The sequence below is a fragment of the Sphaerodactylus townsendi genome, linkage group LG08, assembly GCF_021028975.2.
Source record: "Sphaerodactylus townsendi isolate TG3544 linkage group LG08, MPM_Stown_v2.3, whole genome shotgun sequence".
Classification (NCBI taxonomy): domain Eukaryota; kingdom Metazoa; phylum Chordata; class Lepidosauria; order Squamata; family Sphaerodactylidae; genus Sphaerodactylus; species Sphaerodactylus townsendi.
In genome coordinates this window covers 24,457,266-24,484,987 of record NC_059432.1, presented here as the reverse complement: position 1 = coordinate 24,484,987, position 27,722 = coordinate 24,457,266, and the positions used below count along the sequence as shown (strand labels likewise).

General features: G+C 44.9%; 1 protein-coding gene across 3 annotated transcripts in view; it reads left to right on the top strand.

The window, feature by feature from the left end:
• Positions 1 to 26,710, top strand: part of RUFY2 (RUN and FYVE domain containing 2) — a 49,115-nt gene extending 22,405 nt beyond the window's left edge. For 2 of the 3 annotated variants that reach the window (XM_048505590.1, XM_048505589.1), the window contains 7 exons: positions 105 to 202; positions 7,342 to 7,461; positions 9,170 to 9,299; positions 10,231 to 10,325; positions 12,106 to 12,154; positions 23,114 to 23,191; positions 24,265 to 26,710. In XM_048505590.1, coding sequence (XP_048361547.1) covers positions 105 to 202; positions 7,342 to 7,461; positions 9,170 to 9,299; positions 10,231 to 10,325; positions 12,106 to 12,154; positions 23,114 to 23,191; positions 24,265 to 24,408 — 714 coding nt within the window. In that variant the 3' untranslated portion in view covers positions 24,409 to 26,710. The remainder of the gene's footprint in view (positions 1 to 104; positions 203 to 7,341; positions 7,462 to 9,169; positions 9,300 to 10,230; positions 10,326 to 12,105; positions 12,155 to 23,113; positions 23,192 to 24,264) is intronic. The other variant, XR_007245261.1, reaches the window with a different exon arrangement.
• Positions 26,711 to 27,722: the final 1,012 nt, after the last annotated feature.

The following is a 27,722-nucleotide window of genomic DNA, read 5'->3' as shown; positions in this document are numbered from 1 at the left end:
GCTGGAGGTTACACTGGAAACTTTATTATTCAGGCTAACGTACATCAAATTGCAGACAGATGTAATATTATTCTAATAAATATCCATTAATCCCCTAATGATAGGGGTCTGATGATGCCTTGAAAGAGAAGAATGAAATAATTGGTCGTCTGGAGGATAAAACGAATCAGATCACTGCAACTATGAAGCAGTTGGAGCAAAGGTACAGCGTTTTGTTTTCCTTTGCTTCTTCTCATTCATTCTTTATTTCTTTCGCTTACAACATTACCATCAAGCGTGATGTAATTTTGAAGAAGCACCAGAATATGTATTTTTTAAAAATGCTGAAAGGAGGATATGTGCAAAAGGAGACAGAATACAATTACAATTTCAGCTTTTTCATATCTTATTGCTTTATTTTCTATTTCTGAGACTATTCATTTGGCTGTAAAGGTACTTCCATGTGGCAAGGATTCTCCACTTTCCCTTCATAGTAGTTTCAAATGCATCAGTTGCTTCTAGCTGGGGAGTTTTGGGCAAACTTTCCCTTCTGTGCATGCTCTGCTGCAACTCCACTTTGGCTTTTGGGGCCATGGTGACCTGCAATTATAAATATGAAACCACCGCCTGTCCTACTGCTACTGTCATAGAGACACATACAAAAATCCTGTGTTGGAACACAAAGCAGCTTGCTTAATCATTCTCAAGGCACAGAATTCAGGACATGATGAAGCTGCGTTAATGTGATACTGAATTATCCATTTGCAGAGATTATTTACAGCACTGAGCATTCAGCAGCATTCTCCTGAAGAAGTAATCGAAGAAAACGCTTTGTTATCATGAATGGCGTTCTAGAATGGCTTTCCTCTGAATACTTCGTGTTCCAGAGAAGGAGTGCAGCACGACTCAGGTTCCCTAATATTGCAGCTAGGACTGTTACTAAGGGAATTTTTCGATTCATACATGTTTTGTACATGTTTGTACGGTGGAATGTTTTGTATGTTCACACTGTTCTAGATAATTGGGCACCTTTATTACTTTTCCCTTCACTAAGTACCGTATATACTCATGTATAAGTCGAATTTTTCAGCACACTTTTAATGCTGAAAAAGCTCCCCTTGACTTATATGCGGGTCATTAAAAAAATTTTTGTTTTTACTTTGTCGGCCAGCAGGGGGCGCAGTTTTTATGCTAGTGGCACCAAAATTTCAGGGTACTCTTAGAAGACACTCCTGATGATACCAGCCAAGTTTGGTAAAGTTTGGTTCAGGGGGTCCAACGTTATTGACCCCCAAAGGGGGTGCCCCATCCCCCATTGTTTACAATGGAAGCTATTAGTAGATGGGGCTACTTTTTTGAGGGTCCATAACTTTGGACCCTCTGAACCAAACTTCACCAAACCTGGCTGGTCTCATCAGGAGAGTCTCTTTATGATACCAGCCATGTTTGGTGAAGTTTGGGTCAGGGGATCCAACGTTATTGACCCCCAAAGGGGGTGCCCCATCCCCCATTGTTTACAATGGAAGCTAATAGTAGACTTTCCATTTCTGATAATATCCCTCTTAAAATCTAAGTTGGGTTACATTTGGACATACAGATGATGATGAGGAATCCAGTTTTGAAGGATTTTAACTCTTGTGTTTTAGCTTGGTTGCTGGTTGAGCTAAGGTTTTTGTTGATACCATATTGTTCTTGTTGACCCTCTTTCCCACTTACAGAGCCAGTTTATTGTTTTTCTTTGAAATAAATATTCAAAAACATTTAACCTACTGATGCCTCAATTGATGTAATTTTATTGGTATCTATTTTTATTTTTGAAATTTACCAGCAGCTGCTGCATTTTCCACCCTCGACTTATACGCGAGTCAATAAGTTTTCCCAGTTTTTTGTGGTAAAATTAGGTGCCTCGACTTATATGCGGGTCGACTTATACACGAGTATATACGGTAAATGGGTTTATCTCAACACAGGATTTTTGTATGTGTGTCTATGGTAGTAGCAGTAGGGCTGGCGGCAGTTTCATATTTATAATTGCTATCTAGTACATTAGTCCTAATCATAATAGTTACATAGCCATGGTGACTTGCCACATGTCTTGCCCTTGTTTCCCTTCACCCATGCACTGTGGTATTATAGTGCAATATGAACATAAAAATACTGTCCCTCCACCTGAAGCACAGCTCTGTCCTTTCCATTTATTTTATTTCATATGTGGATGACTTGTTGTGTGGTGAAAATTCCCACTGTGCACCAGCCTTCTTGCAGCTTCCTGTCTCTGTTATTTGCTAGGCAATCTAGACACAAACTGCCTCCACCTTTCCCATTATGTCTCCTCAATAAAAAAAGTACTGGAGATTTTTTTTTAAAAAAAGTCAGAACTGGGAATTCAGAGGAATTGAACTTGAAAATGGAAATATATGATAGAGCTGTAGTTCAACAGCAATTACTGATTAAACAAAGAACACAGCAAAAAGCCCTCCTATGGTGCTGTAGGCAAAACATGATGGAAAAATGGTGCCACCATAGAACTAGACTTTTGCAAAGCAGGAAGATGTGTTCCATTCCTTCAAAGGGCACAGTGCTGGGCCAATGTTCTTTCCGAAAAGATCAGAGTAAGACAGCTTTGGGGAAAGAGCATATTGAGAATGGAGAAAACGTGGAAAGAGGACAATTGTGGCATGATGTCATGTGAAGACAAAAACCACTCCAGTCTGGATACTAAGGAGGATAAAGGTTCAGCGTGGAAGCAGCACAAGGTTCCTTGCCAGTCACTCGAGAACCACTTTGCTTCCTGGTTTTTGTTTGTTTCACACATTATTCCTATTCAGTAAACCTGCAATCAACCGCAACAAGCCTAATCTCTTCTGGCTGCTGTAACTCATAAAGGATACTGCAGAGCTGGAAGAAGTACAGAAGTAACTGTGATGATCAAGGGGTTGGAGCACTTTTGCTTTATGGAAAGGTTGAAGAGTCTGGGACTTTTCAGCCTCCCAGAAAAGCACTAGGCTGGGAGGCATGAACAGGAGGCCCGCTATGAGGTAGTATGTGTAGAGATTTAGCAAAGTGTATAGAGGGAGGTTTCTCTCTCCCATAATACTCAGAGACACCAGATGGAGTTGATGGGCAGTAGGTACAGGACATAAAAAGGGAAATAATTCTTTACTCAACAAGTAATTAAACGAATTCACTGCCAGTGAATGCAGTGACGGTATAGATGACTTGAAGGGGGTTAGATTCATGGAAAACCTTTACGTTAAGAGGCATTAAACCTCTGAATAGCTGTGCCAGAAGGCAACATCAGGGGCCTCTATGCCCTGTTTGTTGGACTCCCTGGGCAACTGGTTGACCTCTGTGTGAAATAGGATAATGGACTACATTAAACACTGGTCTGGTCCAGCAAGTCTGTTCTTCTATACATGATGCTAAACATGGATGCTTGGAAATTCTGCAGAGCCCTAGAATTTCAGCTGGAGAAAATAAAAGCTGGTATATAGTATTGAATCATAGGAACTGCCGGCAAGAGCTGTGGCTTCCCCTGTTTTTCCATAGCTCCAAGCATCTCTTTCAAAACGTTGATCAGGAAACCCTTGGGGAAAGCATGGGATGTAGAGTGGGGATGGGGGGGTTGCATCTCAATCAGACCCACCCCACCTCCCTTATTTTAACTGAAGGTCCCTTCCACGCTTGGAAGGGCTCCTTTGGAACCAGCCAGTGATGTAGGTATAGATTTTTATGGGGTGGGTTTGGGTGGCAAGGCCACACATCCCCAAGCCCCGCCCCCAGCCTCAGTGCTTATAAAAGCAGCTGAGGCCAGGGACGGCAGACTCCCCTGCACCGCCTCCTGCCCCCCCCCCCCCGGCTGGGCTCCCAGGCGGTGGCCCAAAATGGAGCCCGGTGTAAAATCTGAGTTTTGCGCCCCCCCTCCCTGAGCTGCCACTGTGATGCTGGAATCCACCCCCAAACAGCATCACTTTCAATGGTGTTTAAACTAGGGGGCCCAGATTCTCCTTTTAAATCCACCTTAATCTGGGGTCCCCAGTTAAAACAACATTGAAAGTGATGTTGTTTTGAGATGGATTATCCCCCTTTAAATCCATGGCGAAGGAGAATCTGGGGAAATTTGGGGGGTGCCTGCTGTCAGGGGTGCAATTGTTAAGCTAGCAGCACCAAACTTTCGGGGTATCTTTAGGAGACTCTCTTGATGATACCACCCAGGTTTGTTGAAGTTTGTTTCAGGTGGTCCAAAGTTATGGACCCTCAAAGGTGTACCCCCCCATCTTCTATTAGCTCCCATTTGAAACAATGGGGGATGGGGCACCCCCTTTGGGAGTCCATAACTTTGGACCCCCTGAACCAAACCTCACCAAACCTGGGTGGTATCATCAGGAGAGTCTTTGGTGCTGCTAGCCTAAAACCTGCGCCCCCTGCAGGCCACAAACTGAAAAAACACTGAAAAATACAAAAAAAACACAAATGGGGGGTGGAGCTTCAAACATGTAATGTTGCTTTCCTCTGTTCCAAGGAAGGGGTGCAGAAGTATTCAGATGCGCACAAGACTTTGGATGCGCCACAGGTTTCTCTCTGAATTCTGCAGTTTGTTCAAAGAAATGAAATGTGATATCAATTGAACGCATGAGCTTAACATTGGGTGCGGTGCACAATGCTGGAAATTCACAGAGGATGTGCCGAAGCAATGGTTTACATTGGTTTTCTGAAATGTCAAATGAAAAAGTTAACTTCCATAGGCCCATCACGTGGCTGTTGACATGTCTTGCCATTGTTTTTCTTTTCAATCTACTTGACAAAAAACATAATTCTGTAATAAAGTGTTAGTGGCATGAATGTTCTTTTATTGACATCCTTTTTTCCTCTTTTTCTTTTCCTTTTCTCCTTTATCCCAACTTTTACATTGTTAAATGTTTTTATTATCGTTATTTTTTTATTATTTTGTCCATTGCACATCTGAAGTGACAAAGAATTATTAACACAGACTAGAAGCATTGCTATGTCCTTGGAGAAAAGTGCCGGCGACGAAGGGCAGCCCCAGTACAAGCTTGTTAAAGATATCTCATTTTGAAAATGATTTTGTGCCTCTTCAAATTGATAATGAGGAAGTAACGTTTCTAGGGATTTTAAAAATTCTTGAAGTTTCATCTCGCAGCCTGGTTTTTAGAAGCCGTAATGGTTGGACTTAAGATTGTGGTTCATGCATTTTGGCTATGTTGGGTTGTGGGTCGAACTCTACGCTTTAATGAAATCATTTTGACAAATCTTAGCATTCCAATTCATCAGTGTGTCTGATGTAGATATGAGTTTGTTTTTCAGAAATGACGTTCTATTCCCAGAATATTAATAGTTTATTCTTTAACAATCAGAATTAACATACTTTAAAAAATCAAGTTCTTATTGCTTTTGAAATATCAAATGAATTTTTTAAAATTCAACCAGCATAATTTTTATTACGTGTTTGCTGGAACTTTTAGGTAACATTGACACAGTACTTTTTACTAGATGTGGTGTAGTCGTCAAATATAACAAACAGTCTTTTGAGTTGAATAGAATTTTTAAGGCCTCAAAAATGTCCGTTATGAATGACTTCTTCTGGTTTACTTAGAACTTCACAAACCCTTCGAAAACAAATAGATACATCGTAACCATACTTGGTGGATTGTATCCATATGTTTTTTCTACTTTAAATACAATTCAGAATGAAATTTGAAATCCACCTTTTTTTGAGCTGGAGAAGTGATAAATCGCAGAAAAGGTCGTTGTTAATGTGGAAGCCTCAGTTCGTAGAGCAGAGAAGAAAAGGGGGCCTGACCAAAGCAAATCTTTTGCTGTTTGTATCTTCTATAGCACTATATTGTAAAATGAAAATTAATTGAACCACTCGAGTTTGCTCTGATGTGTGCATTGAACTCTGACAGGGAGTAGGCTTCTGCCTTCATTCCTTGTGCACAAATACATGCATATGTGGGGCTTCTTCTGGTGCCTGGAGTGGGGACCCGCCCATGGGGTGTGAGTGTGAGACATAAACACATGGAGTTGGGGAGAATCAGTCCACAAAATTATTGATCACAGGTTGGGACAACATAGGATGGGGATAGAGGGAACAGTTAACAGCCCAACTTCTGTCACATCCTTTCCCAACCCACTTGTTGGTATAACAGTGGTTATATATATATAACCAAGGGAAGAAAGCTGGTATTAGGGTTCATAGCTGGAGGAAATACCTATCCATCACCTGGGGGCATGGTCAGTGCATCAACCATGAGGCTGCCTGTTGTTCACCCTGCCCCACAGAGCCCCTTAAGAGGGGTCCCCTTTTAGTCATGAAGGGAGCCCACCCTGTGCAACTAGCACCAAGTTCCCCAACCAGTGCCTGAACCCCAGCTGCCCATTGTGACAGTTATGCACTCATTACCAATCAAACATGCACAGTATGTATTCTTTGCTATGAGGAAAGCAAAAATCCCAAGGCCTATTAACCAGTCAGAACCTTGAATAAAATTTCTTCCTGGCTCTGTTAATGAGTTACCCCCCCCCCCCAGGTGTGTACATAACAAAATTATTCAAAATCTGTTGAGAGGGTGGATCTTTCCTGGGAGACAGTTCCCAAATGCCCAGCATGCCTTCAGCCCCTTCCTTTTGTACCTGAAATCTGGACCAAATAGAAATCTGGACCAAATAGAAATCTGCAACCCTCAAATCCAGTGATCTCACCTGTCCCAGAAGGAAGGTAGCCCTTACCGGATGTGGGAGCTTCATTAACATGTTAATGCTCATCTGCCTGCCCCCACCTTCTCCACAATCCTGAGTGAACTAGTTAAGTTGATTTCTTTATATCCAGTGCGCTGTGTGGGATTCAGTGGCGTTCTTCACATGTGTTGTGTTCACTTTGACTGCACTGTTTTTGCTATGCAGGCTATCCTGCTCCACTCTGTGGTCTGAATAGTATCGTGCCACTCAGTTCCTGTGTTGATGGATTTGTGCAGTTAAGGACTGATTAGTTGCAGTTCTTGTTTCTTTAAAGAAAAATATAACCCAAGAATGCACATTCAAAGCTCTGCACATATGAATCATATATGAGTCTGCACTGATGGCACCTGTTAATCATGAATACCCAATAAAATTGGAGAAATTGGATGGTTGTCTCTGTTGTTGTTGTTGTTGTAAGAAAAAGAATTCTGGATTTCTAGGCATTGTCTGGGTTTCATTTGAGTTTGTGAGTTTTACCCCAAACTTTGTTTTCATTTAGAAAATGTTTCTATTTCCCCATTTTTTTCTTTTATTTGTCTTCTTCACCCTTTACACCCAAATTCTAGCTTCAGTTTTACCCAAAGTTGATTTGAATTACACCAGATTGCAGCAAGCGGAGAAGGCTCAAATGGAGGCAGAGAATGAGGACAAGAGATTTAAGCAAGACTATATGAGTAAATCTGAAAGTCTGCAGAAAGAAATTGCCCAAAAGGAGAAACAATTGTAAGTAAAATAACTTCTGGGGAAGCTAGACTATATTAACATGTTTGGGTTTTTTTTGTTGAATGCCATTAAAATGCCTTTTCTCCTTGTAGATAGCAAGTTATGCACCATTGGGTTAGGGTCTGCCCCCTGAACTCAGAAGCAGCATTTCCCTGGAGGTGGATTTTTCCACAGAAGAAGAGGAGCATGCTCAAAATCCAGGAGCCTGTCTGCTTCACCATACCAATATTACTCCTTTCTGGAAAGGGGTAGTCACGACTAGACCCTCGAGTTTTCCTGCTTGTGTTACTAGGACTGGGTTACAGGGGGAATACGTAGTATTCATCCTGCCCAGGGAAGGAGGAGTTAATTAAGGATGAAGATTGTGTTGGCCACTCATAATATGGATAAAAAATATAGATATCAGTTTTGATTTGTCAGCAGCCCGGGCTGCCTTCATGTGGGCCAATAACCTTCCTGCATATTGGAGTTCAAAGGCCTCTCAAAGATGGCCTTAAAGGGAACTCTTTTCAGTGCCATGTTCCTGGTTAATGAGTCTCAGGTTGTGGCTGTGCAGGTGGAGGCCAAATCCTTAGTCTCCGACATCTGAGCTAGGCAAAGTACATGGTAGAGGAGTGACTCCAATCCACTCCTGTTGAATGTCTGGAGTTAATCTTGAGAGCAGGATGGCTCAAAAGGCTAGTGGGTATCAGTCAATAGAGATAGTGGGTATTAGTCAATCAGACAACACTTACGTTTGCAGGGCTGATACTGGAACTGTTCACTGCAAACATTGAATTGGTAGAATGGTTTGGAAATAGACTGAAAGAACTCTGAATATTTCTGGTTGATGCTTTGCAGTCATCCATGCCGTGAGGAGCATTCTGTATGCCTCTTTTGCTCTCACTAGTAAAACATGAAACGGAATATAGTCTGTGCATCGTTCCTCTGTGGCTATCGAAAGGCACCCAAGCAAGCTGCTGGCGGAATGTGCTATCAAGTCACAGCTCACTTATGGTGACTCCATAAGGCTTTTAAGACAAGAGATGTTCAGAGATGCTTTGCCAGTGCCTTCTGTGTAGCAACCATGGACTTTCTTGGTGGTCTCCCATCCAAGTGCTTAGCGGGGCAAACCCTGCTTCGTTTCTAAGATGTGACAAGGTCAGGCTAGCCTGGGCCATCTGGGTTTAGGCTAGCAAATAATAAATATCTGTAGCAATCTTAAAACAATAAAACTAAGAAAATGTTGTGGTCAGAAAGAAATGAAACTAGAAAGAATCATAGAGCCATCTTAGTCCATTCCTCCAAAAGCTCTCCCTAAAAAACAACAAAAAGCCCCAGTTTTAATCTGTATGAGAGGAGAGACTATTATTTAAAACAGTGGTTCTCAACCTGTGAGGCGGGACCCCTTTGGGGGTCGAATGACCCTTTCACAGGGGTCGCCTAAGACATGAGGAACTGTATTGAAGGGTTGCGGCATTAGGAAGGTTGAGAACCACTGATTTAAAGCAATATAATACTATCAAAACGAACAGACTACACACATTATGACTAGTGTCTGTAAAAGGTTTACAGTATTGCATTATAAACATTGTATCACTGAATTGGTACAAGATACTTTTTTGTGTGTTCCAATGTTGTTTGGTTTTTTTAGGGCAATAGCAAAAAAAAGTACAATGAAATTGTTTGAAACTCTTGATTGGAGTGACTCTGTATTCTGTTTTTCTAGGAGTCAGCTAGAGACAGATTTGAAAATAGAAAGAGAATGGCGGCAAACCATGGAAGAAGACATTAAAAAGGAAAAAGAAACATCCTCCTCCTTGAAGATAGAGACCCAGCAAATCATTCCACTTAAAAAGGTCAATTCGGATGCAAAATTTTACCAAATCACTAGTAGTTACAGAAAATGAATGAATTATAGTGAATTACAGATAATGACTGATACATTGAAGCTGTATATATAGTCACAGAGGAAAGAGCTATATATATCTGAAGATTTTCTTTACAGTCCCCAGCCAAGAGATTATGGTATGGCTTACAGGTGGAAGTAGCCTCTTAGCAGGGGCTTTTGATGTTTCATAATGCTGGGATGGACAGTCTTGTGTTTTCTGATCTCCATATGACATCCAAAACAGAAACGCTCTGATCTAAAGATGTGATGTGTGTGCTGAAGTAACTGTATATTGAGGTGGACTATTTTTAGAATATTGTTCTGGTATCAGTAAACGGATTGTTTCTTTTATGTGTACATCACTCCTAATTCCAGTGCACTGTTATAATGTGAAGGCATACATACGTTAGCTAGCCAGGGGATGTTTACCAGTGAGACATCAGTCTGCCTTTCCTGTCTGGCCTGTTCTTATCAGTTACATCCTGCGTTTTTCCTTGTTGGGCAAACTTGTTGGTTGGAGATAAGGTTTTGAAAGAATGTCTGATTTCATACGTTTCCTGTTAACTTTTCTTGTGTGTGTGAATCACAACTCAGAGTGATTTGCATTTTGTGAGGCAGTGTGTTTCCTCATTCAGACAAGAAGCTTGTGTGAGTCTGAAAAAAAGAAAATGTGATAATGCCAGAAGTTGCAGTGATGTTTACTTGTCTACGAGCTTGATCTCTGACTCAAAAGTCAGTAGGGATGTTTGGTGACCAAAAAGGAAGAGATTATGACTAGGAGAGGATTGTGAGATGATGAAATGATTTTATGCTTTCTTTTCCCTTGTGGTTTATCCAGTTGTTTATAATATTGAACTTGTATAAATGGTATATCTAATTCTAATATTTTATTTTTGCAGGAGTTCCTAAAAGTACAGGAAAAAAACAAGCACTTGAAAAATCTATGCCACGACCAAGAAGAAGCTCTCCAAGAACTAGCTGGCAAACTGAGCGAGTAATTTTTCTTTTTTTCTTTTATTTCCTTTTGATGGTTGTGTGGGAGAAGAGACACAGTTATCCTTGTCACCCAAAGTTTGTTAAAGTTTGTAATATAAATTAATACAGTTGAGGCTCAAAATGATAGAACTCTCGACCGCAAGACTTCCAGCCACGTTCTTGCCTTTCTTCACGGTTCCTGTTATATTGCTAGTCATATGTGAAGTCTTCCAGCGAAGTTATTCCTCAGATATTAGATCACACATTCAGGCCCTAGAGAGAAGCAGTGCTTGCCTGGTATAATACGTCTTCAGAGGAAACACCTGAGCAGTAAGATTTTACGCTGTAATTGTACACCTCAAACAGTTACATTGCCAGAATTGAATGTGTGTGGAGTTAAGCGGGCCATGTTGCAAATGTGTGACATCAGTCAGAACTTGCCCCTGAAGATTCTTCGGATTTAGCCTCATTTAGGACTCAAACGAAACGTATCTATAGATACATTATATGTATTGTCGAAGGCTTTCATGGCCGGAATCACTTCAGAGAAGATGCCAGCCACAGATGCAGGCGAAACGTCAGGAGAGAATGCTGCTAGAACACGACCATACAGCCCGGAAACCACACAGCACCCAATATACATTATAATTTGCAAGCATTATAACATGCAGCCTTGCTTTGCCTTAAGAATGTGCAGGGAAAGGAGAGGGGTTTTAAACTGTCACCCTCTACTCAGGTTCAGTGTTTGAAAGCTAACACCCTGCCAGTGGCGTATCTACCTAGGAGTAAGGGGTACCCCTTGTCTCCGGGCACCACTCTTGTAACGTGGAGGGCACAAAATCAGACCCCCCACATGACCAGGAAGTCCTGCTGTCTCGACATTTTCGCGTGACTCGACCTCAACCCCACCCTGGACTCCCCCCTCCCTTCCTTCCCCCCCCTGCCGACTGGGCTCCTAGCCGGCAGCCTGCAGTCACTTCTGACCTCCCCTCCGGGCAGGCCAGAAGAGACTGCAGTACCGGCCACGGAGACTTTCTTTTATAAGCACTGAGGCTGGGGGTGGGGCTTGGGGAGCAGGAAGTCCTTCCCCACCCACCCCATTGGAAACACATGCAGGGGGTGGGGTCCTATGTTTATTGATGCTATGTTTATTGGGTTTTTTTGCTTGATGTTATGATTACCGATGTTTGGTATGTTAATGTTGTTGTTCACCTCCCTGAGCCCTTCGGGGGAGGGCGGTATACAAATCAAATAATACAGTACAATACAATAAGTCGGAAGTGACTTGATGGCACTTCAGATAATGGAGGCTGATGGATCAGGCCCAGTTACGAGGCGTGTATGGGAATCTGTGTTAATAGTATTCACTTTGGTTGTCACTCCACCAACTGAGTTCTATGTCTGGTTTCCAGAATGTGAAAGGTTTGTGACTTTGCTTCCTTGGTAACAATGCAGTTTGATTTAGAAATACTGTTTGTAGCCACATGGCGGAGTTGTTTGTGGACTGACAAACTAACTTACATAGTCCTGGATAATGCACTGATGTCTTACTTTTAACAATCTGCCAGCCACACAGGCTTCCCTTCACTGAGAGACATGGGGATGGGAAAGGTTATGTAAAAAAACGTGTACAGAGTTTTGTAAGTAATAAAATGTATATACGTCTGTGGCAGGGTGGGAACTGAGTTGTAGTGGATTAACTAACAGCAAAGTAAATTTACACAGCCTTTAAATATGGTTGTTTGTTTTGAGAGAGCTGAAATATTTCACCTCTGATTAACAGATGTTTTTTTCTTTAGGTCAAAGCTTAAAATAGAAGATATTAAAGAAGCAAACAAAACGTTGCAGGTCAGTAAGCAAACAAAACATTAAAGGGCACAGTGGGGTACAGGAGGCACTTCCAAATGGGTGGTTCTAGTAATTTGAAGTATATATTGTAGAACCTACTCTTAAAATGTCAAGCTCAGGGGCAGCTTGAATTGTGAAGCTCTCCACCACTTTGCTGCACAGCAAAGTTCATCCATTCTTTGTTCTGTTACTCCCCAATGGCATATGAGACTTAAGGTACAGAATTTAACTGGTGTGCTTGTAAAATATCTTCAGCTCCGAATTTCCGAACCAAGTGCCTTTGCCACTATGCTCTTGTTCCTTTTAGTCTGCTTATGGGAGCCAGTCTTCCCAGTTCAGCTTCTGCTCTCCTGTCCTCCTGATAACTAGAGCTTGTTACCCAAAATGGTGGGGTGACCCTTTTAGAGTTGGGGCATGAGTGAGAGCAGGTTTTTGGCTTAATGAAGTGTTGAGCAAGCTCGGAATCATTGTTGCCAACTTTGACAGAGAGTTGCCCTTGTAAGAAATCTGCAGGAGAGATTGAGATACTGTTTAACAATTTTATTACAGGAAAAATAATAAACATCCAATTACACAAGAATCAAAGCAGCAGAACACACACACAGTCCTAGGATAGAAGCAGTGTTGAAGGGATAGGTTGGAAATAGCGGACGAATTGGGGAATATGAGTTATAGTCACCTGATCTTGGAGCGAAATGGTCCGATGAAACAATTCACTGGGCTCAATATCAGTAGACAAAGAGGTGACCAGCGGTACTGAACATTGGCTACTGGGAGAGGGAAGTCTTACAGGGAAAAAGGGACCCTCAGGGTTATGCATATCAACCTTTAGTCTCCCAAGACAGTCCTGCCTTTCTGGGGAAAGGCAAGAGAAAAGTGAATCAATTTGAGTGGTGATACTCACTTTGATGGGTGAAGTAATTAACATCAATGTTTGATGCTTCGTGTTATTGGACTAGGCCAGGGGGTGACTCAGTCAGTGAGTATATAAACAGTGAGTATATAAATAAAGTAGTCTTTAGAGGGAAATTAGAGGAAGAAGTCAAGTTTAGTGAAGCACTGGCAGGACACTTGAGGCAAACGCATTAGCAAGTTATTTATCTCTAGTAAGACAGATAGTCCAGGGCTGGAAGTGGGAGGCGAGGTTCCCAAAGTAGATATTATTTTAGCTTTTAATCCCTTTAGGAAGGGAGCAGCAGCCAATTATGCAAGGCTAGATGTGGGTGAGGGCAAGCCCAGACAAGATTTTCTGTCCTTGTGGGTACACTAGCCAAGAGGGAATGGGTTCTGTACTGCTGGGCACCCCAAGGGTTGGCAGGATGGCAGATATACTTAAAACAGAACCCCCACCCATCCACTGTGAGCCAGCCTGGTGACAACCTTCTCTCTCTTTCCAGATTAACTTTCAATGGATTCCTCTGGGATCCCTTATTCACTGTTCCCAAAACAGCTGCCAACAGTCAATTATGAGCTGGGATGTGTGGGGTGGGCAGTGGTGGGATTCAAATAATTTAACAACCAGTTCCAGTGGTGGGATTCAAATAATTTAACTGGTTGTTTACAAGCACCATTTTAACAACCGGTTCTGCCGAAGTGGTGCGAACCTGCTGTATCCCACCTGTGGGGGTGGGGTTGCAGTGTGAGTCCTGGTGAAATGTGTAGGTTTAGTAGTGGGGAAGACTTCCTCTGTGCCACCTAACACATCTGCAACTGTGACAGTCAGTGATGAAAAGACAACAGCTCAAAAACTGGGGGAGGAAAAGTTGAAAAGCCAAAAAACACAACCACTTCGCAAATAGTGATAAATAACCAACATTTTAATGCAGCATGCACACAATTGTACAAATACACACATATAACCATCTTAATAACCTTTCAAAATGAATTAAGTCTGCTGCATATACATGCCCAGAAAGGGCATACTTGTTTAGAAGACCCATGCTACAAAATTCTAAAGCTAAAATATGTTGCATTTTGAGATGTGTGCCATAGTAGAACATCACAGTAGAACAGTGGGGATTTAGACCAGTGTTAAACTGTGAGGGGTTGTTTTAGATGAGGCATTTTAAAGAACTTGGCTTTATTTGACATCTCATGTAGATCAGCTTCATTCCCATGGATGGCTGAAGGACTGACAGGCAAGGTCTCTTCTTTTTAGTTGCCTGGCATTTTGGATCCCCCTTAATTAATAATGAGTTGCATTGGTTGTATGTCAGTCGTTTTCTCTTTGTGGCTATAATTTGTGTTGTCAGTATTTCTGAATTTTGACATGGTCATGTCAGTACCGAGATAATTAAGGGTGTTGTTCAAAGTGGGTCTTTACCTAGAAACCTGTTGATTATTTTGTGCCTTTGCATTACTGTCTGTTTTGTGTTATAATAAAAGGGTATTAATTGGCAAGTCTGCGGTGCTGCATGAGTGTTTTTTATGCTGGGTACCTTCAGTCTTATAGTTTTGTTGGATTATGCTGTGTGCAGAGAGTGAGAAAATACAATGAGTTGGTCTGTGGTGAACGATGCATGAAGAGTGCCTAGTTAACAAGTAGGGGCAGTACCTGGTGGAGGGATAGTTGGAGAAAGACTAGGAAGCTAAGTGAAGATGCAGTGGCATAGCGCCTACGGGGTGGAGTGGGTGGGCACACAACGCCCTGGCGGAGCAGTGGCTGAGGTATGGCGGGGACGGGCAACACTGCGTGCGAGCCCTGGACGCAGTTTCCCCTTTCTCCACCTCTGTGAAGATGTCACTATATGTGATTTTGTTTATACAGAAAGTTATTTGCAAGAAGAGCTTACTGTGAAATGTTTTCTTGTATGAATGTGCCACACTGTCTGTGCATGCTTGCATTCTATGTATGTTTCTTTTTTCTATCCATATATATTACAAAATTTAAATACAATTCTACATCATTCCACATAACTCAAATGTTTAACAAACTATACATCAATGCACAATTGTCTGGATTTAATTCATTATTGTGCACCTTCTCTCATAGTAGTATAACCCTCCAGCTTAAAGGGTCAGTTTGGTCTCAATTTGTGGAAAAATATGTAGGCTTTACCTTGGCATGTCATTCCTTACAGTGTCAATTTGTATTTATTTAGAGGATTTCTATCCTTATTTTAGAAATATTTTTAAAATAATATGCCTTACCCTATATAATTGATTAAATTCACAGTGTTCAAATCCTCAACCAATGGATGTGCAGGGGGTACAAATCCTCAACTGTAGTAATGCACTGCTGACCCAGCAGCACCGTGGTAGAACGTTGGGACGCCAATAGCGGACCCTCTGACCTTCTGAGTGCAGCACAGCACCCCCACTCCTCCTCATCCCCTATGAGTCCACGGGTCATGAACTGTCTGAAGCTCATCAGTCACGAGGTACAGGGACAATGGTCTTGCCCCAGGTGAGGATTAGGCTCCAGGCAGCTTCCGGCTCCTCGCCTGCGTAGCCAAGGTGAGATCATGCATCACGCATGATGATCTCCCGACCTCCCGCCTCCAGCTCTCCACGGAACTCCCCGGTCCTCCCTCCTACCGCCCGATAGAGATAACAATAAAGAAGGTGCCAGGAACCAGCAGCGGGGGGGGGCTTCGCTAGGAACCGCGGACCTCCAGACCAGCTGCTGGCGATCTCCACCAGATGTTATCTCCAGCGTCTCGTCTTTCGTTCTTCACGCTGACCCGTGGAGTGGAAGCCTACAAGCTGGTGCCGAAACCGGGAATCTCTCGAACCTCCACCCCTGCTCACGTCGCCTGGGAAAGGGCCTTGATACCCGAAGTCCTGCTGGATCGAGAAGCATCCAGGGACTCCCACCCGTTCGGTATCGCCCTGTCCTCTGGATCGGTAGCATCCAGAGACCGCAGCGTCCTAGGACACTCTCTAGATCCGGCCGGAACACCCGGTGAGTATAGAGGAGCTTCACAAAAAGCAGGGCTTATGACAAGCCTGCGTTAAGCCGAACTGAAGCAGTTAAGCGAAAATGTCGGCCCAGGGTCCCGTAAAGAGAGGAAGGCTGCGCCAAATTGGTTGGCAGGAGATTGAAGCTCAGCGAGTGTCCTTAATGGTACCCAGGAGGGGGACATTGAATCTTAAGGACTGGGGGCTGCTCCGGGCGCACTCTTAAGCACAGAGCTACCAGCGCCCGATGTCACTGCTACTGGCAGTGGGGGAGACAATGTTATGTCGCCCATCAGCCTGCAGACCCTATGGCTCCCTTGCTGTAGGCAGCCCTCCTTTCGATCTTTCACCTTCAATTTCAACCGAGATTTTTTCTCATATCCCACTAAATTGGGCGCCTGTCCTCCTTCTGCCCCCCTTGCTCGCCGGCCCATTTTCCAAACTCTCCAGCGGCTCAGCGCCGCCTCTACTGCTCCGCCTTCATTTTTCTGGAAGCCACTGCACCTCCCGTCGAAGCATACGTAATGGCCTTGAGGTTTCAAAACTCTACGCCAGAGCGGTATTAGCCCACGCGATCTGCAGAAGAAAACCCTGGCCGAGGAAGGCGATACCGATATTCTTGCATTATGCCCGTCCATTTCACAGATGCCGAGGGAGGGTGGCATCATTCGGAGGTTGTAAGGTACCGCCCTTTTAAACTATAACATCACTCACAGGCTGGAGCTCCATGGCGATGCGAGGAGCGTAGGAATCACTAGCCCCTACATTGAGAGGCATGCTGGGAAGCAATCGCGAGGAATCACCCTAATGGTTCTGGACTGACTGGGAAAACCACCTTTGGCATGTCTCCAGGGCCCACTGCACAATTTGTGATCTGGGAAGCGAAGAGTTCCGCCAGCAATGCATCAGCAGGAGCCGCCTCGGCTGGCGCCTACACAACCAGCTCAGCTTTATGGTTTTACGATGCTTTACCGCCAACCCTAGCGATCCAGATTGTCGCTGCCTGAGGCCCACCATACGATGCTATAGCCTCTGGAGTGCTTCCTATAAGGCATTTGTCCAAAGTCCCTAGCGCCCGACCAGCCAACCCAGAGTTTCTCCACCATCGGCAAAAAACCCCAAAGAGCCCTATGCCGGAGGTTTGGCAGAACAGGCTCCAGGGGAAGCGCTCAAGAGGCAGGTATTAGATGGCGAAGAGGCCCAAAGCGAGGCTCCTCTCATGCGCCACCGCCAAAGAAGCATACTCCTGCCGAGGTGCAGGCATCGCGATAAGACCTGGTGCAAAATCCTGAACTGGCCGACATGCTTAAGGCTTGCCAGGACATCCCGGATCCTCCGCCCACCAAGCTAGCCTCCCTGCGCGCAGCACTCTCCACGGCGGGGAGGCAGCCTCAGGAATGACTGCTTTTGCAACTCGGCCAGATCCGGACTTCTTCCGAGAGGGGAGTGTAAGGCAGCCGGTGGGGGGGCCTACAACCCGATGGAGGAGGTCCTCCCCAGGAGGAGAAGGCCACCTAAAGAACCGAGGTGCCCACTGATGCCAGAAAGGCTTCCACTGGAGAAAGCTTGACTGCCGATCCGGGGAAACTCCCGCCAGGCGTCTCCCCAACCCAGGACCAAGGAGGAGAATACTAGAGCAGGGCCAAACGCAAGGCCCTGCCAAAACCACCCCCTCTCTACGTGGCATCACTGGCTCGCATGCACGCAGCCCATCTCCCTTTAGAAGTTCCCCACGAGGAGGTTCTTGTGGCCCCAACCCAGTATGGACGAGCCCATCCCTACCCGGGACCCTATTGGGCTAGTGCTGCCAAAAGCCTCTGCAGCTGAACAGGGACTGTTCATAGATCCCGAATTGATCGACTCCACGCTGCACCAAGGACCCATCCATCTCCAGAGTCTGGACAAACATCCACAGGAGTTGCCTGCGGGAGCCAGCTAAGCACAGTTGATTCTCTTGCCCCATCGCGGCTGCCAGCTGCCTGACCCAATAAGGCTACAAGCCCCAGCAGCCAACATGGCGCCAGCCTACACCACCACCGTCGCCCAGCCCGGTGGAGGCGCATGCTCGGGGAGCTCCGCATACATACCTGGAATTTCGCCATAGAAGGGATGTATGTTCAAGGGAGCCTGGTGTGGACACCGGCTGATGTTACCGTCATCAGAGCAGCCGAGTGGCCCGACCAGTGGCCCGACCGAGGAACTTGCCGCGCACATCTGGGGGGGTGGGGAGACAAACCCATGAGGAGGAGCGGGCAATCCGCCAGCTTCATGATCCAACAATACCAGGACTTCGGCGGCGGCTGCACGAGTCCAGCCAGCCGAGTCTTAGACATCCATGTCAATCTGCTGGGGAAGGGACCTTATCATGGAGTCAGGTCAAAAGCGACTTTGGTCTGGGATGGATAAAGCGATCACAGATCATTGATCCCCAATCCCGGCCACTAGCCTGTTTTACCACCCTCCTCCCTCCTTCTATGTTTTAGACCGGTAGAAGCCCGGGAGGCCGGAGTGGCTGTTAGCCCTCCCACGGTTAAAAATCTGGGCCGATCCCGCAGTCACCGCAGCACTGTCAGGACAGGCCCCAGTTTAAAGGGCTGCCACCATTATGCCCCTAATACCCAAACCGTTTGGGTTATAACACTTAGCGCTCCTGGCAACTATCGGAGTACCCGTTAAAGGCCAGGCGCTTAGCGAAATTTCCGCCCTTAAGAGGCGGTCACCGGTGACGGCAATCCCCAAATAATTCGATCACAAAATTTTAGCACCATCCAGCTTCCTGGGTCAACCACCAAGGTCCACTGATGATGAGTTACAAACCCCTTGCAAGGAAACCCCACCTTTTTTGTTTTGTGTCGAGGAATCTGCCTCTAATCGCCCTGATTGCATCATTTTCGGATGCACCCATCCCCCCAAAGGCTTCCAAAGCCTTTTTGTGTTGCTGATTAAGCATGCATACCCACAATCCCCAGGACCCGCCTGTTCCCTCCCCCCTCGAGGGCTTCCGGACCCTACCGCCTTGGCAGCACCTGATGGCTCTAGGAAGCCAATTCCCACCAGGGTGCCACCACACTCCTGCCCTCTCCCTGTCAAACAATTAAAGAAGAAGAGGAGTAGGCCCCAGGAGGATTGCATTAAAAGCAACCTTCTGAGACTGCAAAACAAGCCTTCTTATATTAAACTCACAAAACTCTAAACCCAACTCAAACAAAACCGATCGATCTCCCTTAATCCGCTCTAGAACTGAGCCACAGGTATTATAACCTGGGGAAAGGGGTGTGTTTTCAGTCCCTCTTCCTACGGTCCCTGAGGACTCCGATTCGCCATGACAGGCCAGCCCATGGAATGGCTGGGAAGAAACCAACCCCATCCCGGAGATGGAACACATCTCTCTAAGGATCCCCTTGTGGTCTCAAAGGCATGATGCGTAGCCCAAAGACCCGAATGACCTGGGGGGGAGGCGTCAAGTGACCACCAGCCAAGCCCTAGAGCTGCTGGCATGCAGCCAAGACCACAGAGACACCCGAGAACCTCCCCGGCGTCTCTTTGCGATCATCACCGCCCAGCTCGGCCGGCCACCATCCTGCCTGCTCTGCTGCCTCCTGCCGATGGCGGCCACCCTGACGAGGCTTTCCTGGGCCAACATCTGGGAGCAGTTTGCTGCCGCTGCCAGCACGTCTCATCTTTCTGCCTGGAGCCCGAGGTACCCACAGAGTCCGAGGAAGCCTGCTAAGCTCACTGCCTGCTCCCGTCTGCAAAGCGCCGGAGACTTCTAGCCGAGTCTAGGCTAAAGCTTATCATGAATACCTCATGCATCAGGGTACTCTAGCAGGCTGAGGGACCCGTCGTCCAAACCCTCCCGGCTGGCTCTCCCCTTGTCTACCAAGACTGTCGCTAACCACGAATCCAACACCTCGCCCAGCATCACGGCCTGGCCAAGCGGGGAGACCGGCGGACCCATTCATGCGGCTCGACCAATTGGAACTGCACACACATGGAGGACATTCCCCGTCTTGAACATCCTGCTCCCCAGGGGTGGTTCTGGACCCTCGCGGGGAGAGCAGTTTAGTATTCCGCCCGACTCTCTGCGGAACTCTTTTGTTGCCTCAGTGCGCCTCACCATCGTCCCCTACCCAGGCTCCCACCCGGGGAGCCGGGCGGCCTGCCCGCCGCCCAGCTCATGCCTCTGCCTTTCGACCCTCACTGTGGGGCGGCGATTAGCCCTCTCCCGAGCGGAGTTACGTCTCCACAAGCTTCCCTAGTGGGAGTCCCGGACTTCGCTTCTTACAATCACTAAGACTATTAGCCCGGCTGGCCTGTGCCTCTTGAAAGTCATCAATTCTACCTCCATTTACTCCTGGGCGCTCGGCCTCCGAGGCAACCAGGAACCGTCAAAGCGACCACAGACAATCGTGCGCTATTGATTGCCTGTATTTATTACATCACCAAGGTTGTGAGAATGTACATAATATGTGTTGTTTTAATCTTTCTGATAATTCCCAATTGATTCATATGAAAGTCATTGAGCTGCAAGAAGTTGTATCTAATCTGAAATATGATGTTTTGCCCCATTGGTGGTCAGCCCTCTGGAGCTGGCTGCGGAGGATGGTTGAGTGCTATTGTGCAGCTCTGCATTGGTTTAATTGTGTGCCTGGTTATCGGATCTTGTTTGGATTCAGTGTGTCTAATATTGCCTGTAGCGTGTGTAAGAAGCCCTGTTCCCTTGCCCGCAGCAAGTTCTATTAACACAAGCAGCTCGGTCAGCTTGACCAGGCGGAGGAGACAAAGCGTCCCTTTAAATCACCCTTAGCATTCCCGGTCCCCTTTTTTTTCTAAAATGTAAAAAAAGGAGGAGATGTAGTAATGCACTCTTGTTAACAGCACACCATTGGTAGAAACGTTGGGGCGTAGTTCGACGCTGGGCGCACCGCACCCCTCATCCCCTATGAGTCCACGGGTCATTGAACTGTCTGGCTCAGTCACGGAAGCAGGGACAATGGTCTTGCCCCAGGTGAGATTAGGCTCAAACGCTTAGCCACTCTCCATGCGTAGCCAGGTGAGATCATGCATCACATGATGATCTCGACCTCCGCCTCAGCTCTCGGGAACTCCCCGGTCCTCCTCCCTGCGCCCCGATAGAGATAACAATAAAGGTGCCAGGAACCAGCGCGGAGACTTCGCTTCTAGGAACCACCCGGACCTCCGGGCTCCCGCTGCTGGCGATCTCCACCAGATGTTATCTCCGCGTCTCGTCTCGTTCTTACGCTGACCACGTGGGTCGACTACACTCAACCAATGGGCATGCGTGACTGTCCTGCGTATCCATTGGTTGATGATTCATCTTTGCCTTTCTCTTTTCTGCCTGCCCTCCCCACCCCGAGAGTCTCCTTCTGCATCAGTGAGAGACCGGTGCAGCTCCCTTCCTCTCTTTCTCAGTTTACAAAAGCTGAGTGGGAGAGGGACAGTCGCTTCCCTTCAGGCTGCTGCGGCTGGGAGGGGAGCGGATGAGAGGGAGGGCACAGAAGGCCATTGAGCCAACGGCAACTGGATGATCACTTTCCTTCAGGCAGAGTGGATGATGTAAAAAGGATGATTTTGCTTAAGTTGAATCACTTGTTTTATAATGCTCCTGCAGTTACACCAAACATCGTATTGAATGGCTGAATCTTTTAAATGGTTTTATTTGGGAAAAGGGGGAAAATGTTAAGAATGTGCTGGAATGTCACTCAGGATTTGTGGAATAACATTTACTTCGTTATATCAAATCTGGAATTATAGTACCAGAACATCAGACTGCCCGAGACTGTTACATTTAAGAGGTTTTTATTATTAACTTTAGCTGAACAATCTTAATCTAGTTCCCATTGGGTTGTGGGTAAAGAAATCTGAGTGGGATAGCATGTTCAGGATAAGTACCGTATTAGTCATAATTTGTGGGAACCTGGGAAGCATTGAAGAGCACCTCATCCCCTCCACACATCCCCTCTGACTTCAGCTTAAAGTTTTGATAAAAAGTGGCAAGAAGATCTTTGCTCTGTCTGTCAAGAAGAACCAGCTTTTTCATTTCAGTGGAATCCTTCTTCTTGGAGCCTGGCTAGAATTTATAATTTTTTAAAATAAGAATGCTGGCTTTATGATTCTTATAAAGCAATTTACCCCACATGCCAGGAACATGCGCTTGTGCACAAAGGTGCCGGAGAATGGTTTCAAGTGCAGTCATTGGGTCCTCCGGGTCCCAGGGCTGTTATGGTTGACCCACATTGTAATGATGCCAAGGAGAAATATTTACCAAATGTCTATCGATCTATGGCTACCAATCTTGATCCTCCTTGATCTCAGATTGCAAATGCCTTAGCAGACCAGGTGCTCAGGAGCAGCAGCAGCAGCAGCAGAAGGCCATTGCTTTCACATCCTGCACGTGAGCTCCCAAAGGCACCTGGTGGGCCACTGTGAGTAGCAGAGTGCTGGACTAGATGGACTCTGGTCTGATCCAGCAGGCTAGTTCTTATGTTGGAAATAAAAGGTATTTCTGTGAGAGAATGGCTTGGTAAAGTTAAAGATTTATACACATTAAGTGGACTGATGGCTTTTCAGAAGTCTACCAATGTGAAGAAAAGGAAGTCTATGATTCAGCGTATGGAAAGAAGTATAAGAGGCATGAAGCTTGTATTATGATTCATTGATATTTTGCATGGCTTGATGAATGTGTTTTTGCAGTTAAACGCAGTTAAAATAACAATTAATTACAGATAAATTGCCTGAAAGATAAGATTATCTGCCATTACCAATCTTGCTCTACAATATGCGGCTGTAAGGCAGCCTGCTCTCAGTGCCGTAAATTGTGCCTATTTCCATGCAGTCCAACTAATGTGGACAAAATCAGTGGAGAACTGAAAATCTGTTGAGAACTCTAGATAGAAAAGTTGATCAACATGAGTTGTCTCTTGAACAAAAAGCCCCTAGCAAGGAATCCATCCTGTTGCCATTGCATGAATGGCCATTAATATTTAAGCTATGCTTGTGTTATTACTGTGTTCAGGGAATATCTTTTCCCTCCACTAGGGGCAGGTCTGGCTAAAGGACAAAGAAGCTACTCACTGTAAATTATGTGAAAAGGAGTTTTCTCTATCCAAAAGGAAGGTGAGTGTAGAAACCTACAATAGTTCCATCTATCAGTACCACAGACAGTCTTTTGTTGTGTATATAATATCAACATTTTTATGCACATGCAGTGAGCCATCAATTGCTACCAATTTAAACACTTGTTATTTTCATACCGTTGGCCCCATCAACCATGATGGGGAAGTTATAGAAAACGATGTTGTTCAAGCCACACCTTTACACCTTGGTATGCAACTGTATTGACAAATTAGTACAAACTTTGATTTGATACTATGGAGTAGTCACACACTGGATTAGATATGGCTCAAGGGATCCCCTTGTGAGGTCCCCATAAGGATTCCCAGTCTTCCTGGCTCTCCTTCTCTGCAGCTGCCATTTCTGACCCCACAAATATATTTCTCAGGACACAACACCCATACAGTGGAGGATCAGAACAGACCATAATCACTCCCTTCTGCTCCTGTCTGCACCACTCACTCAAGAGGCAGGAGGGAGCAATTTGTCTGCCTCCCCCCACCCCCTGGCAGCTTCCAGATTCAAATGGCTGTTGCCCCATGTATGTCCCATGACACTGAGAATAAACTCTTTGAATCAGAAACTGTTGCTAGGGAGAGCTGGGAATACCTTCATCCATCTGCTGATGAGTGATGGGATGCAATCCTGTTAATATAGCGACTGCATCTTTGATCCATGGTGCACTCTCATAATGCTTAGAATCAGGAACGGACTGAGGGGAAACAGTGCCTGGGGCACGCATGCGCCCTGCACCCCTGCCGCAGCATTGCCCGCCCATGCCCTGGAACACCCCCCACATCCCCTCGATGGCCCAACCACGCCTCTGCCGCTGTTCGACCTGGAACATTGCACCCCCCTTTCCCGTGGGTGCTACGCCACTGCTTACAATAAACCCCCCAAGAAATGGTGTTGCTTAGCACTGACACTTCCCTTCTCAAATGTATCATACGTTAAAAAATATTTATGTTGAAGGAGCCATGTAACACTCATGGAATCCTGTACGTACTGTTGACTATCTATTGTTTTACTTATAATACTGCATTAATTTCAACATCTTTTTTCTCTTTTCATTTAAGCATCACTGTAGGAACTGTGGAGAAATTTTCTGTAATGCCTGCTCTGACAACGAACTGCCTTTACCATCCTCACCGAAGCCCGTACGAGTTTGTGATTCCTGTCACGCGTTGCTCATACAGAGGTGTTCTTCCAACGTGCCATGAATGCCATTTGCGGACTTACAAAGTATTGTACTTCTACTACGGTGGTTGATATCACAAGTATTGCTGTAAAGATTTGTGCAGCCCAGGCTAACGCTTTTGTAAATTCCAAACCATCTAACCACCAGATGCAAACCATTGTGCCATTGTGATAGTCCTGCAGTGCCAGCATGAGGCCAATTTGTAATGCTGTGCCAACAGAGTGATTGGCATGCCTCATCTTAAGAATGTATTGGCCAGTACAACACATTTATGGTTGGTCCTTAAGGATATTGGCATGATTTTATGTGTTCCACACAGCTGTTTTTACCATGCAAGCGGACCATTCAAGCATCTAGTGCGGAACTGTGCCTCCTTTGCCTTTTTGTTAAAACTTCCTAGCTTGGGAATAAATTTGCAGTGGCTAGAACTCAGAAACCGGAGAGGAGCTGGACGAGGGTTCAGGTATTCTACCCTAGGATTCAGCATCCAGGGCACAGTTTTGTATCCCAATTATCTGTCCTCAACAAAGATGTGATCTGAACTGCTTTATTATTGACACAAATAATTTTGCAAATTAAATATAAACAAATGAACCTGACCTAATATTTCTGTTGGCAGTATCTGGTTTTCTTTGGCATACATTGACGTGTAGATCCTCAGTTAATAATCTAACCACTATTGGCTCTCAGGATCCTGGCCTGGGAATGCATCCATTTCTGTACAGATAAGGGGGCGATGTCTGACATAGAATGGAAATGGCTGTGCTTGACAGAGAGGCTGTGGGCAGCTGGGGCCCCACCTTGGAGAGAGACCTGCCAACATCCATGAAGAACGTAGTGGGTAGAACCTGTGGAGGTCCTAGGTGTGGGGGCACAATGCCCCCAGTGTTAGGAGGAGCAAAGAGTGGAGATGGCCTGGGCTGAAACTCTGCATAGGCTGGGAGTCCAGCTGAGGGATCATAGAAAGATCCATAATACTTTCACCCTATCCCCTAAGTTTTAAAGCTAAGTGTTGGGAACTTTTGAGGGCTTTTCTTACTTAGTTGGAGTCCAGTCTCTGGCATCTCCCCAGAATAACAGATCAGTTATATACTGTAGAAGGTTAGCTAACCTGCATTAGATACTTGAGGCTTGTTGACTTCCTCTACTGCTAGCAGATATAGCTGTAAAGCAACTTGTACAGTAAGAATTATGTACCTATTGCTATCAGGTTGCGCACCAAAGGAGAGGCATATAGGAAAATGTAGGTAATCAACAGACAGTCTAGATTAAATAATTATTCCAATTATTTGTGTGTGCAACAAAATTTTCTAAAGCATATAAACCCTTACAATGTCTTACACAAGAAAAAAAAACTTTGGTGATTTATTTTCAGATGGGGTAGTTGACTTTGTAAAGAGAGATGCTGAATTATAATCAATCTCAAGACCATGCATTCTCCTGGACTGAATAGAGATTTAGGATTCCTGCTTTATTACCAATTCTGATTTCACCACGCCTTCTGTCTCTGAGCACAGCACACCTAATCCAATTATGCTTGCTATTGACATTTACCTGCTGTTGCCATTAGATGTCTGAATTCACTCTTCTCTACTTAAGGACAGGTGGACTCACATTTTTGTTATATCTGAAGAAGTGAGCTGTGACTCACCCTGCCAGAAATGTTGTTAGTCTTTAGGGTGCTACTGTGGAAATAATTTTCAAAAGGTCAGCATATCAGAAGGTAGAAGTAGTATTCTCCCTCCACAAGGATTAGGTAGATTATCCACAAGACTCTTTTATGTACATGCTATGCTAGTAGCCTTTATTAACTGCAGTTTATAAGCAAACCACCTATTTTCATACTGGTATGACTGCTTCAAAAAATTTTTTAAGAACCTAGTTCCTAAAACAGGAGTTGCTTGTCAGATGGTAAAGCGTACCATACTTGTACATCAAATGTAAGGACAAGCTAAGGATGGAGTGTTGTATAATTTCACTGTAGAATAAATTATTCTTAATGGAAAGATTTCTTTTAATTTAGTCCAATTTATATTATTTTGTTTCAGCTTCCAAGTTGCTACTAAAAAACAACAACCCTACAAGGCCTTGTGAAATTACTGTAAATGTTGTCTGGAAGGGGACACTAGAATAAATGGCAGGGCCAGTCTCTCAGGAAAGTTTTCTGATACTTTTCTAGTCATCAGAGGGTGGGAATGACAGAAAAAGTCCTTTCTTGCTTTAGTTCAAGAAGCATTGCAGCTGGGGCACAACCCAGGGGACAAATGTGACTTATTCCCACCCCCACCCCCACCCCCCAGCAGGCTCCAGCAGTTTCAAGAACATTAAAAGAAAATAGCTGAAACAGTCCTCTGCAGAAGCAACTGGATCTCTGCTTGTTCCATATACGGTAAAAGAACAGTGGCCTTTCTGGCACCTTCAGTTGCTCCTACAACGGTGGCATTTTTTGAAGACGACCAACTCAGAAGGAAAAAGAGTTTTAAACTTCAAAGCTCCACACTGGTATGACTGTTTTGCATTTGAAAAGGAAAAGGCTTGCTGCACAGGGAAGTTGTGGTTATTTTTTCTGAGATACTGTATACAATTACCCTGAACACATCTCAGTGAAGAAAAGCATGCTAAATTGCCAGAGGACTTTTTTCATATGTATTTTAAGAACGGAAGTGTGTCCATTCTTGTTAGTTGTGCCCCAACCACTGGGGGGGGGGGGGGGGGGAGAGCACGCTTGAGTAGAAGTGGCAGGCATATTATTTCCCTCTGTAAAAGTAAGAAGTGACTTGACATATGCTTTTTACAACCAGAAAGTCTTTGGATTATAGTGTCTGCATATAAAATGAGATAGATGTGCTTGTCATTGATTTCTCAAGTGTAGTAATTCCAGGTCTGTAGTATGCACCTGCTTCATAGTAGAAGGGAGAGCTTTGATTCTACCAGCCCTGAGACTTGTAAGTCTAAAATCGTTTATTGTGAAACACTTGAATTATTACTACACAGTTCTAACAAAATTTGGCAATTGTTCATGCTGCAATGAAGGCATAACAGTTCTGAACACTTTCCTTATTCCCCTCCGTTGTGATGTAGTAACATTCCAAAAATTTCTCAGATAATCAGCATCTTCTCTGCAGGTACAAAAAAAGGTTGGAAAAATAATGACTGAAAATAGGGATCTGAATATTCCTAGAAGTCTTTCTCTGATCTCATGTATGTAATTTGCTTACAGGTAAAGGAGTTTGGAACCATATCTATAATAATTCAGAGCAAGCCAAGATTTTTAATTAACTGCTAATTCAGCTTTTGTAATGTTTTAACATTTTTTTAAAAAAAATTAAATACAGA